Source organism: Danio rerio, chromosome 8 (assembly GCF_049306965.1).
Source record: "Danio rerio strain Tuebingen ecotype United States chromosome 8, GRCz12tu, whole genome shotgun sequence".
NCBI classification, from domain to species: Eukaryota; Metazoa; Chordata; class Actinopteri; order Cypriniformes; family Danionidae; genus Danio; species Danio rerio.
This window is the reverse complement of record NC_133183.1, coordinates 644,730-657,500: the sequence shown is the minus strand read 5'-3', so window position 1 is coordinate 657,500 and position 12,771 is coordinate 644,730. Positions and strand designations below refer to the sequence as shown.

Here is a 12,771-nt window from a genome sequence, read left to right as displayed (position 1 = left end):
ACTAAACTCAATTATAAATTGAACTAAAAATGATTGTGCATATTTGACCCAGCGTTAAAATTAAAATTAAAAAATAAAAAACAGATTAACTTCAGAGTAATGATATTAATAAAGAATATGTTTATAATGTCGCACAACCTAAAATGCTGGATTGTTTTAAGCCTCTAAGATTGCTTTAAATATTGAGTCAAACATGGACAAATAAAACCCAAATTTCCAAACACAGTTGTTCATATTTGACCGAGCATTGGATTAAAACGAACCAGCATTTTATCAGAGTGCACAGTGTTATAAACTGAGTAGGCTGAAGGATCATTTCAGATCTAAAACTGCATAACTTAAGAAATAATTCATTCATTCATTCTCTTGTCGGCTTAGTCCCTTTATTAATCTGGGGTCGCCACAGCGGAATGAACCGCCAACTTATCCAGCTTGTTTTTATGTTTTGCCCTTCCAGCCGCAACCCATCTCTGGGAAATTAAGAAATAATAAAGCATTTATTTTACTGCACTTCAGCATTAATTAAAGATACGCTTGTATTTGTGTTCCACATTTAAACTGTTTTTTAACCTAGCTGTTGGGTTTGTCCATATCTGACCCAGCAGTGGAATAAACCATCCAGCATTTTACAGTGTTTGAAACTGATCTAATATGGCATTAAAACAGCATTCATTTACTTCACTTCAGCATGATCATCTTCATTCAATATGTTTGTGTTCTGCATTCACTCTAAAAATGCCGAGTTATTTTAACCCAACATTGGGACAAAATTATGCACAAACAAAACTGTGGGTTAATTAAAAAAAATACATTTAAAGAACATCTTAACCCAAATGTTGTCCATAATTGACCCAGCATTTATTTAGAGTATATTGTTTCACTGAATGACATTTTCATCTTCTATATGTCCTGCTAAAATCAATGAATGATGCTTAATATTTTGCTTAAAAACACGTCAGATGAAAAAGGATCAGACGTTTCAGAGAAAAAGCTCCATGCACGATGGACAAAGCGAATGTTGGGTTACATTTCAATTAAAACTAAGTAAAATTTTAACCCGACTGATGCCTATATTTGACCAAGCGCTGGATTAAAACAAGCATCAAAAAGCTCAGATCTAATGCATGAAAGACAGATGCAGGTATTCACTAGTCTTCAGCATGATGTCTGTAATTCAGAAATCTGCTTATGTCTGTGTTCTGCATTCACTCTGAACATGCTGAGCTTTATTAACCCAGATATGCACATTATGCATTCATTTAGATTAATATGAAATAACATTTTAACCCAACTGTTGTCCATATCCGACCCAGAGTGTATTGCTTCACTGAATGGCATTTTACTTTTCTGTGTAGGTCATGCTAAAATGAATCAACAATGCACATTAGTTTACCTCAGAAATATACCAGATGAGCACCTGACATGTTTCAGGGGAAAAAAAGCTGCATGCACAAATTCTAAATTGAAATGAAGTGGCATTTAAACCCAGCTGTTGTCCACATTTGACCCAGCATTGCGTTACAACAACCCAGCATTTATTTAGAGTGTATTGCTTCACTGAATGACATTTTAATCTTATACGTCGTGTTAAAGTCAATGAATAATGGTTAATATTTTGCTTAAAAACATGTCAGATGAAAAATAGTCAGATGTTTCAGTTAAAAGCTCCATGCACGATGGACAAACTGAATGCTGGGTTACAATTCAATAACAATTAGGTGACATTTTAACATGACAGTTGACCATATTTGACCCAGCATTGGATAAAAACAACCCAGCATCATTTAAATAACAAAATCTGATCAAAAACTCAGATCAGAAAATGCTGATCTGATGAATAAAAGACAGATGCAGGTATTCACTAGTCTTCAACATGATGTCTGTAATTCAGAAATCTGCTTATGTCTGTGTTCTGCATTCACTCTGAACATGCTGAGCTTTATTAATCCAGTTATGCACATTATGCATTCATTTAAATTAAATTGAAATAACATTTAACCCAACTGTTGTCCATATTCGACTAGAGTGTATTGATTCACTGAATGGCATTCTACTTTTCGGTGTAGGTCATGCTAAAATAAAAGAATTAATTTAATTAATTAATTATTCTCATTAGTTTTCCTCAGAAACATATTGAATGAACATCTGACACGTTTCAGGAAAAAAAGCTCCATGCACAAATTCTAAATTGAAATGAGGTGATATTTAAACCCAGCTGTTGTCCACATCTGACCCAACGTTGTGTTAAAACAACCCAGCATTTATTTAGAGAATATTGCATCACTGAATAATGTTTTAATCTGCTGTAAGTCATGCTAAAAATAATAAATGATGCTCATTAATTTTCATCAAAACAATGGTTGAACATCTGAAATGCAGGACATGAAAAAGTTCCAATTTCTAAATTACATTTAAGTGACATTTAACCCAACTGTTGTCCATATTTGACCCAGCGTTTGGCAAAAAAACAGCATTTATTTTAAAGTGAACTTTACATTTACATTTGTTTTAAATGTTGAGTCAAATATGGACAAACTAAGGCAAATTTAAATTGAACAAAAATTAATTGTCATATTTGACCAAGCGTTGGATTAAAAAACCGCAGCATTTTATTATTTATTTTTTTTATAAAAAATTTTTTTGAGTGTGCAGTGTTTGAAATTGAATGGTCTTAAGAATTATTTCAGATCTAAAGCTGCATCCCTTACAAAAAAAAACACATTTTTATTTTATGCACTTCAGCATGATGTCTATAATTGATCAATAAGGAAAGAGTGCACACTTTAAAGTTAAAATCTTATTGAATTGCTTGCAAATTGTCGCATTTAAAAATGTGCATTATATTAAACTCTCCTTTAAAATAATAAATAAGCGCAGCTCAAACTTCGGCTTCTAAAACGGAGCGATGGAAGATTTTTTTCCCGGTGTTTTGTGATTTTCCCCCGGTGTTTAGTGATGCGCGTCTTTATAATCAGCTCGGTGTCCGGAACATGTGCTGGTCTGCGTTATAAATGAGCTCCGCTGCGCTGAAATATGGCCTCAGAATCCCGCATGTAGATAAAGAAGTCTCGCTGTCCCCGGGAGACACACATGTCCCGCGCTGGGATGATGAATGTGGGCCGATGGAGCAGATCGATCCGTGATCCGGACTCACTCCACAAAACTATACAGCAATTAATTGTGTGTTGTCCGCTCATCCCTCATGCGCTGCTGCATTTATCGATGAAGATCTGCTGATCACTGTCCCACTTCTCACAGTCACACAGCGGATCCCCTCCGTGCAGCAGATCATGCACTAATTAAATATCGCACAAAACTAAATCTACAACTCGTGAAAGGAACGTCGGGAAAATCTAAAACATCTCATCAACATCTCTTGACTATCTGAATATTCGTGCAATAATTATTATTAATGCATGTAATTATTGCATATAAATTATTCGTTAGCTAAAATTGAACAAGTCATTAAATACGGTCGGATTTGGAGTCAAATCATTTCAATACACCAAAATCAGCTATTAAAGAAATGCGTATATTTGATTAATATGCGTGTTACAATTTAGGCCGAGATTAAAACCTGTTTATTCGAGGATTTGTTTTTATATTATTTGCATATATAAATTAGTTCATTTCTACTTCATTTGAGTAATAAAAACATGTTCGCTGTAGTGTGTAAAATGTCACACACTTATAATTTTGCACGAAAAAGAATATAAATCTCAGATTGAGAACACACTGCATCGCAGAATTTACTCAGATCTTAAACCAACATGTTCTGTGCATAAATAAACAGCGCTTTTTATGATGAATTAAGAGCAATGCATGAACAAAAAGTGCTTTATCCTAAAGTTTAATTATGCAAAAAACTATTTAATTAAACTGACATTTCTAGAATAACTATTGCAAACTCGAGTGTCTCCTCAACGCTTATTATTTTGTCTGTTCACGGATTCTTAGTGTGTTTATTGGTGTCATATTAAATAGTATGTATATGTTCAATATTTATATTTAATGCATATCTAACTATTTGATTAAAGGCTCTTTCAGTTAGTGTTTTGGTCCATTTAAAGCACACAAAAAAAGCACCGCTGCTCTAATGAACAAATAAAAAGTTCCCCCGACGCGCCGCTAAAGCGCGCGTGTGTGCGTCCGTGTGTGTGTGTGCGTGCTCACATACGGTTATTGGCGTCTCCGTTGTGGCTGTTGAGCGGGATGATCTCCATCCTCTGCTGGCCGTACAGGTAGTAGTCCAGCTCCTCCGAGCTCAGCTTCAGCCGCGCGCTTTTGTCATTCTTAAAGTTGGACGACAAACAAAGTTCTTTGGCTTGCGGAGGCGCTGCGGTGCCGTCGGTGCTCAGGCTCTGTCCGAAGAGGGAGCAAGCGGGGGAGGCGGTGGAGGAGCTGGAGCTGCTGCTGCTGCTGGAGCTGGAGATAAGGCTGGCTCTCTGCAGGCGGAGGCTCTCCAGCGGCACCGGCACCGGAACCGGCACCGGCGGCGGCGGCTTTAGCGGGCTCTGCGGGAACAGCTGCTGCCAGTGCTGGATGTAACTTGGGTCCACTTTGAGGAAAGCAGAACCGCTGGGCTCGCCGGGCTTCAGCATGACCGACTGAAACAGATGATGGATGACACACTCTCATGTGCTCCGCAACTTTAGCAACAATAACACACACACGCGCGCACACACACACACATATACACGAGCGCGCGGTGAAGAAACCCAGATGTTGCGCGCGCTTCTGCGTGTCGGATGAAAGTAAAGACACACTTACCCGGTCAGAAGAGTCCAGGCTGTGACTCTCGGACACTCACACCATCACAGTATTGACCGAGAGATCCGCGGTGCACGAGCGTCCTCCCACAGCCACGCGCGCACGCGCATCAGGACACTCGGACGCGCGCTAAGCATCTGGCACACCCGCGCTTTTCATTCAGCAACACTTTTATTCTACTCCCTCTCTCCCTTTTTACTTATATGCATTTTTCAGAGCAATAAAAAAGTTGATCATTCCTTAGATATGCTTTCTTAAATAACACATCGCTGCTGATTTATTAGCTCGCATGGAAACAATACAAATAACTCTCGCTGAAATTATAAATCATTGTCAGAATGTAATATTTGAGTTTGCATGATAATTAATGACGCTTTCAATCGGGTATTTGATAATTGCATTATTTCCTCTAGATAAGGCTCTTCTCAGAGGTTTTTCCCAGCCTTGTTTCCATGCGCTTGAGAAAGTTCCAGCTGTCCGCGTTTCTGGATGTAGGGCACTTTCACAGCAGAGGAGGGGTAAATGTTTTGACTGGCAACATTCTGACAGGCCCATTCGTCATCTGGAGGTCTCTGTAGATTGATAACGAACCAAAACACAAACATAATCGTCTGAAAATGAATTCTCGTCTACAAATGTATTTCACCCTTAAAGTATGCGAAGAGAAAAAAACAGCGCGCGGATTTATTATTCGACGGATCTTACAGTAATAGACGCGTAAAGTTCACGAAATGACGCAATTAAATGAGACTGCGCTGTTTTAATTAGTCTAACCGCTATTTAAATGATCAAAACAACAATGATGGACTCCAAGAAATATAAGCATTTTTTAGTTGTCACGCTTCCAGATAACAGCGCTATTATGACAGCGTATTGGTGTTTTTATTCATTGATAAATGACCGGTGAAATAAAGTGCACTCGAGGGGCAGCGGGGATCAATACATTAACTGCCCAAATATATCATTTTCTGTGCCAAAAAGCGGATTATTAGAGCCGAGCGCAAACTTGGGCTTCATTTGTATATTTGGAGAAAAGTGTTTCTGCGTGTCTTTCATTAACACGCGCACACACACACACACACACACACACACACACACACACACACACACACACACACACACACACACTCACACTGCTGTTTGACATTCACTTAGACCCTTTGCATTTCTTGTTAATTAATTCCGCTGATGGCTGAAAGACGAATGAACGGGCCTGTTTGACAGGAGTCCGATAAAGAATTCAGCCACCAGCGCCTCTTATTATAGTTTTAAGGTCACGGGTTGCTGACTATATAATTCATTAATATAGACGTGTATATTCAGATGGGAGCTGATGGGCGTCCTGTTGTTGTTGCGGCTCAGATTTATAATAAATGGCCTGTTAATAAAACACAGCAAATAAAGAGAGAGAGAGAGAGAGAGAGGGAGATTAATAGAAGAGCCGCGAGTGTGTTTTGCGTCAATTTATTAATGATGCTAAAATGCGGGTTTTTCATTAGCAAAACTCTTTTTGTTGCGTTTGATAGAGAGAAAGGCAGAGTTTTTCCAGGACACTGCTGCAGTTTGTTCCCTTAAATACTCAATAAATAAATAAATAAAAGCCTCAGTGTCCTGGATTCACTCAAAACACACTCGCTGATCAGATGTAGCGCAGCTGATTCATAATCCACGATTTGACTTCAATTGAGTGCTGCTGATATTAATTTATTTCTTATTAAAGTCATTTATTATTTTAATTCAGGTAGAATTAATTTATTCTTCGATTTTAGGCTAGTTTATTCCGCGCACGCGTGATGCGTAGGGAAATATTTGCAGTAAGAATAATGATCTATATTGAATATTTAAATGCGCCTGTCATTCAGTCAGGTGGGACAGAGGGGGCGCAACAGAGCTGATCACAATCATTCAATCACACACCCTCAACAGCACATTCACATTACTGTATTATTGAAATTATTTACATAAACGCATATTACTGTATTTGAGCAAATCCATTTACATTATTAGTATTGTGTTATTTTAATTATTTACATAATCGTATAGTATATAAAACTACATAAACACTGTGTTTGGCGAAATTAATTTACATTATTATTGTTATTATTATTAATATTAATTTTTGAATTATTATTATTATTATTTATTACTTTTATTATTATTATTATTTATTTCTTTATTACTTTTATTATTATTATTATTATTATTATTATTATTGTTGTTGTTATTACTATTATTATTATTGTTGTTGTTGTTATTATTATTATTATTATTATTATTGTTGTTATTACTATTATTATTACTATTATTATTATTATTACTATTATTTTAATTATTTACATAAACATATTTTATATAAACCTGCATACATCAAAGTGTAATAAAGCTTTATAATTTCTCCCATCCATTAGGTCATGACCCGTTTTCTTTAACTATTTTATGCAAAGACAAACATCGAGCATAACAATAGTGTATATATGCAAAAAAATACTAATAATAATAGATTTTACATGTTAAAAGACTCCGCTGAATTGAAACACCACCAGATTTTATATATTTGACAGGAAGATTTTCATAATTTCAAACATTCATTCATTCATTTTCTTTAGTCTCTTTTTTATTAGGGGTCGCCACAGCGGAATGAACTGCCAACTATTCCATTATATGTTTCATGCAGCGGATGCTCTTCCAGTGGCAACCCAGTACTGGGAAACTCAAACATAATTTGTTATGTTATATAATGTTTGTTTAATATAATTACAGCTCAGAATAGTAAAACAGCTCCATTAGGACAAATATGAACCTTATTTCACTCATTTATTAAGATTATTTTTCAGTGAAGCTATTAAAAATGTTCAAATGTACGTTATTTGCTTTTAATTCTGGTTCATATTTCTTAATATTTACTTGATAAATTCCCTGTAACAATTCGCACAACCAGATTTTATGGAAATTGTATTGAAAAGTGCAATTCACTTGTAATTATTGCTGAATATTTACTGAATGTTTAACCTGAAGCTCGTGAAGAAAAGTTCACAAATTTAATTTGATTTAAAAGTTTTTTTTTTAAGTGATCAGTAAATCTTATTGGATGCTGTAAAAAGAATCTGGCTTGTTTAAACTCAATGCGTCAAATATAGAAATGCAACAGTTGGATTAATATTTTTGATTTAATATAAATCACATTCTTAACCCAACTGTTGTCATCTGACAAATATTTTAGGAAAAAAACTTCCATGCACTTAAAAAAGGCTGAGCTAATTCAACACAAAACTATAAAATATGAACAAACCAAACAACTGGGTTAAACTGGGCTATAAATTTAATGTAAAAATGTACTCCAGAAAGGTTTGTCCACATTTTACCCAAATATTGGTTGAAATAACCTTTGGCAACATTAATAACTTGCAATTCTGTTAAAAAAGAAAATAAAAACCGTGTTAATTTTTGACAAAATCTTGCAGGCATGTTACACTTTAAAATGCTGGGTTGTTTGGGTATTGTGCACTCTCAGAAATAAAGGTACGTGAGCATGGGGTGGTACCTTTTCCTAAAGGTACACATTGTACTTAAAAGGTTCCTATTAATACCTCAAGGGTACATATTAGTACCTTAAGAGTACAAAAGTATTCCTCCTAAAATGTTTAGGCACTAATATATACTTTTAAGGTACCAATATGGACTCTTTAAGTACAAATGTGTACCTTTTAAAGAGGTACCAACCCCAGTGACAGCTCACATAACTTTATTTCTGAGATTGTGTGGATCAAATATGGACAAATCCAACAGTCTTGGATCTAATATATAATTTAACAGAAAAAAAACTCAATGTTGGTTTTATCCATATTCGACCCAACATTTTTTAAAAGTATATTTTAGTCATTTCACTATATCAAAAAGTCATGTTTTTCAGTGTATATGAAATCAGTTGTGTAAATGTAATCAGATGCAGACTTCATAACATCTCATCTTTAACCCGTTTACAGTTTGGGTAGTTTATTTTCATGGAAGTGTCCATGCGTGAAAAACATCTTTATGCACACATGGACACACTTAAACGTTGGGTTACAAATTGTAATTTTAATTTAATTAAAAAAAGAAATTATACCAACATTTTGTGCCCATATTTGACCTCACACAGAAATATATGGCGATATACAGAAATTTATGCAAATTACATATATAACACACAAGTGCATAGTGGCATTTCACTTATATAAGATCTCATGTATGCAACTGTATATGTCAAAATGTTGCAAAATGACCACTTATATATATTTTTAAATAAAAATATATTAACTATAATTTTATATGTAGCCAAATATAACCATATCTGAACATACAGAGGTGGACAAAATCAGTGGTACCCTAATTTTAGGCCAGGCCTGTTTCATTAGTTTGCCTTTTTCATTGCTTCCACTCAACCACAATTAGAAAGCAATTTCTGATTTTCATTATTGCGTTTTCAGTCATTTGTAATTCATCATTACCTTTTTAATTTTAAGTTATTTCAGTGACAATTGTAGATTGTCTTTCTGCAATGGAAAGCTAGCAAGATATTTGTCCAGGTCTGTATATGCACATAATCGGTTGAAAAAAAATACATGTAAGCGGTTACTGTCGCTGTGTTTTGACATATGTTGCACATTACATTTATATATGTAGAATCAAATTAGTAAAATAGTCTTATATGTAATTTGCTGTTTGCATGTTCTCCCTGTGTTGGCGTGGGCTTCCTTCAGGTGCTCCGGTTTCCCCACAAGTACAAACACATGTGGTATAGGTGAATTGGGTAAGCCAAATTATCTGTAGTGTGTGTGTGTGTGTGTTTATGGACGTTTTCCAGTGATGGAATGTGGCTAGAAGTGTAAAACATGTGCTGGATAAGTTGGCGGTTCATTCCGCTGTGACGACCCCAGATTAATAAAGGAACTAAGCCAAAAAGAAAATGAATGTAATTTGCATATAATCCCATGCATAATTGTTCTATATTTGACGTAACGTTGTGTTAAGACAAGCCAGCACTTTTTAGCGTGTGATGTCCTGCGATGTATTTTTGTAGGCGCTGTATGTGGTGGTTTTGCTATTGCTTTAATAAGTGACTTACAGACAGATTGAGTGGTCATTGCTCATGGGTCAGCGTGCTGTAACTCAGAGCAGATCTGAAGACACCATCAGCCAGACGCCGCGGCTCTTTCTGCTTCTGTCCTCCTCAATTCAGCTCAGCGGCCGAAGCTCTTTGTGTCTTCATAACACTCCTAACACATCCTGACAGAACTGAAGCAGACAAACCACAGCCAGAGTCACCACACACACACACACACACACACACACACGCACACACACACACACGCACACACATGCACACACAAAACTCACTATACTACTGCACATACACTTCAGCCATTGTGATATACAACACATCTACAATTTACTGTACACTGAATACATTAGGACTGTGAGACAATGCCAAAGACTTTAATATGATAGGGGACAACTCATTCTGTTACTAATTGCTGTGAAATTTATTGTTCACTTTTTAAAATCATAACAAAGTTTATGATAACAGAGCTGATGGTAACAGAGTTGGAAATAACCGAGATGACGGTAGGCATGCAAATATAACCAGTTTCAATGTTTAAAAAACAAAACAAAAAACTCTGTTATACCATTTTTAAGGTACATCTAAAGGTTTTTTTAAGTGTTTTTTTTTTTTTTTACTAATGAAGGTAGCAAAAGTCAATGATTTATCTAAATTATTTATCCTGACATGTTCCAAAATATCATAAATGTTTCCTAAAATGAAATATATTGTGTTCAACGGGGCAATAATTAGTTGACTTTTATTAAGACATATAAAAAGAACTTTTTACTTTTTAAATAGTAATCACAAATCCGTGATACCGTGAAACCATGTTATTTTTATCCAAGATTATCATACAGTCAGAAACTTATAATAGCCCATGCCTAGTTAACCATGACAGAGTTCACAGTAACAGTTGGCGATGACAGAGTTGACGGTAACAGAGTTGATGAGGACAGAGTTGGCGATAACAAAGTTTGGCGGTAACAGAGTTGACAATGACAAAGTCGACGATAACAGAGTTTTACGGTAAAAGAGTTGACGATGAAAATGTTGACGGTAACAGAGTTGACGGTAACAGAGTTGACGGTAACAGAGTTTTACGGTAACAAAGTTTGGTGGTAACAGAGTTGTCAGTGAAAGAGTTGGCGTTAACATAGTTGACGGTAACGAAGTTGACGATAACAGAGTGGGACGGTAACAGAGTTGACGATGACAGAGGTTGACGATGACAGAGGTTGACGATGACAGAGGTTGACGATGACAGAGGTTGACGATGACAGAGTTGACGATGACAGAGTTGACGATCACAGAGTTTGACAATGACAGAGTTGACGATGACAGAGTTGACGATGACAGAGTTGACGATCACAGAGGTTGACGATAACAGAGTTCGATGATGACAGAGTTTGATGATGACAGAGGTTGACGATGAGAGAGGTTGACGATGACAGAGTTGACGATCACAGAGGTTGACGATAACAGAGTTCGACGATGACAGAGGTTGACGATGACAGAGGTTGACGATGACAGAGGTTGACGATGACAGAGGTTGACGATGACAGAGTTGACGATGACAGAGTTGACGATCACAGAGTTTGACAATGACAGAGTTGACGATGACAGAGTTGACGATGACAGAGTTGACGATGACAGAGTTGACGATGTCAGAGTTGACGATGACAGAGTTGACGATCACAGAGTTTGACAATGACAGAGTTGACGATGACAGAGTTGACGATGAGAGAGGTTGACGATGACAGAGGTTGATGATGACAGAGTTGACAATGACAGAGGTTGACGATGACAGAGTTGACGATGACAGAGTTGACGATGAGAGATGTTGACGATGACAGAGGTTGATGATGACAGAGTTGACAATGACAGAGGTTGACGATGACAGAGTTGACGATCACAGAGGTTGACGATAACAGAGTTCGATGATGACAGAGTTTGATGATGACAGAGGTTGACGATGAGAGAGGTTGACGATGACAGAGTTGACGATCACAGAGGTTGACGATAACAGAGTTCGATGATGACAGAGTTGACGATGACAGAGTTCACGATGACAGAGGTTGACGATGAGAGAGGTTGACGATGACAGAGTTGATGATGACAGAGTTGACGATGACAGAGTTGACAATGACAGAGGTTGACGATGACAGAGTTGACGATCACAGAGGTTGATGATGACAGCGTTGACGATCACAGAGTTGATGATTACAGAGTTGATGATGACAGAGTTGATGATGACAGAGTTGACGATGACAGAGTTCGATGATGACAGAGTTGATGATGACAGAGTTGACGATGACAGAGTTGACGATGACAGAGGTTGACGATGAGAGAGGTTGACGATGACAGAGTTCACGATAACAGAGGTTGACGATGAGAGAGTTGATGATGACAGAGTTCGATGATGACAGAGTTGACGATGACAGAGGTTGACGATGAGAGAGGTTGATGATGACAGAGTTCACGATAACAGAGGTTGACGATGACAGAGTTGATGATGACAGAGTTGACGATGACAGAGGTTGACGATGACAAAGTTGACGATGACAAAGTTGACGATAACAGAGTTTGATGATGACAGAGTTGATGATTACAGAGTTGACGATGAGAGAGGTTGACGATGACAGAGTTGACGATCACAGAGGTTGACGATAACAGAGTTTAATGATTACAGAGTTGACGATGACAGAGTTTGATGATGACAGAGTTGACGATCACAGAGGTTGACGATAACAGAGTTTAATGATGACAGAGTTGACGATAACAGAGTTTGACGATGACAGAGTTGATGATTACAGAGTTGACGATGACAGAGGTTGACGATAACAGAGTTGATGATGACAGAGTTGACGATGACAGAGTTGACGATCACAGAGGTTGACGATAACAGAGTTTAATGATGA

General features: G+C 36.9%; 1 protein-coding gene across 3 annotated transcripts in view; it reads right to left on the bottom strand.

Annotated features, from left to right (window-relative positions):
• Positions 1-4,824, bottom strand: part of prdm6 (PR domain containing 6) — a 67,290-nt gene extending 62,466 nt beyond the window's left edge. For all 3 annotated transcript variants that reach the window (XM_073909983.1, XM_073909984.1, XM_073909985.1), the window contains exons 1-2: positions 4,771-4,824; positions 4,178-4,607 (exon numbers count right to left, since the gene is read on the bottom strand). In XM_073909983.1, coding sequence (XP_073766084.1) covers positions 4,178-4,601 — 424 coding nt within the window. In that variant the 5' untranslated portion in view covers positions 4,602-4,607; positions 4,771-4,824. The remainder of the gene's footprint in view (positions 1-4,177; positions 4,608-4,770) is intronic.
• Positions 4,825-12,771: the final 7,947 nt, after the last annotated feature.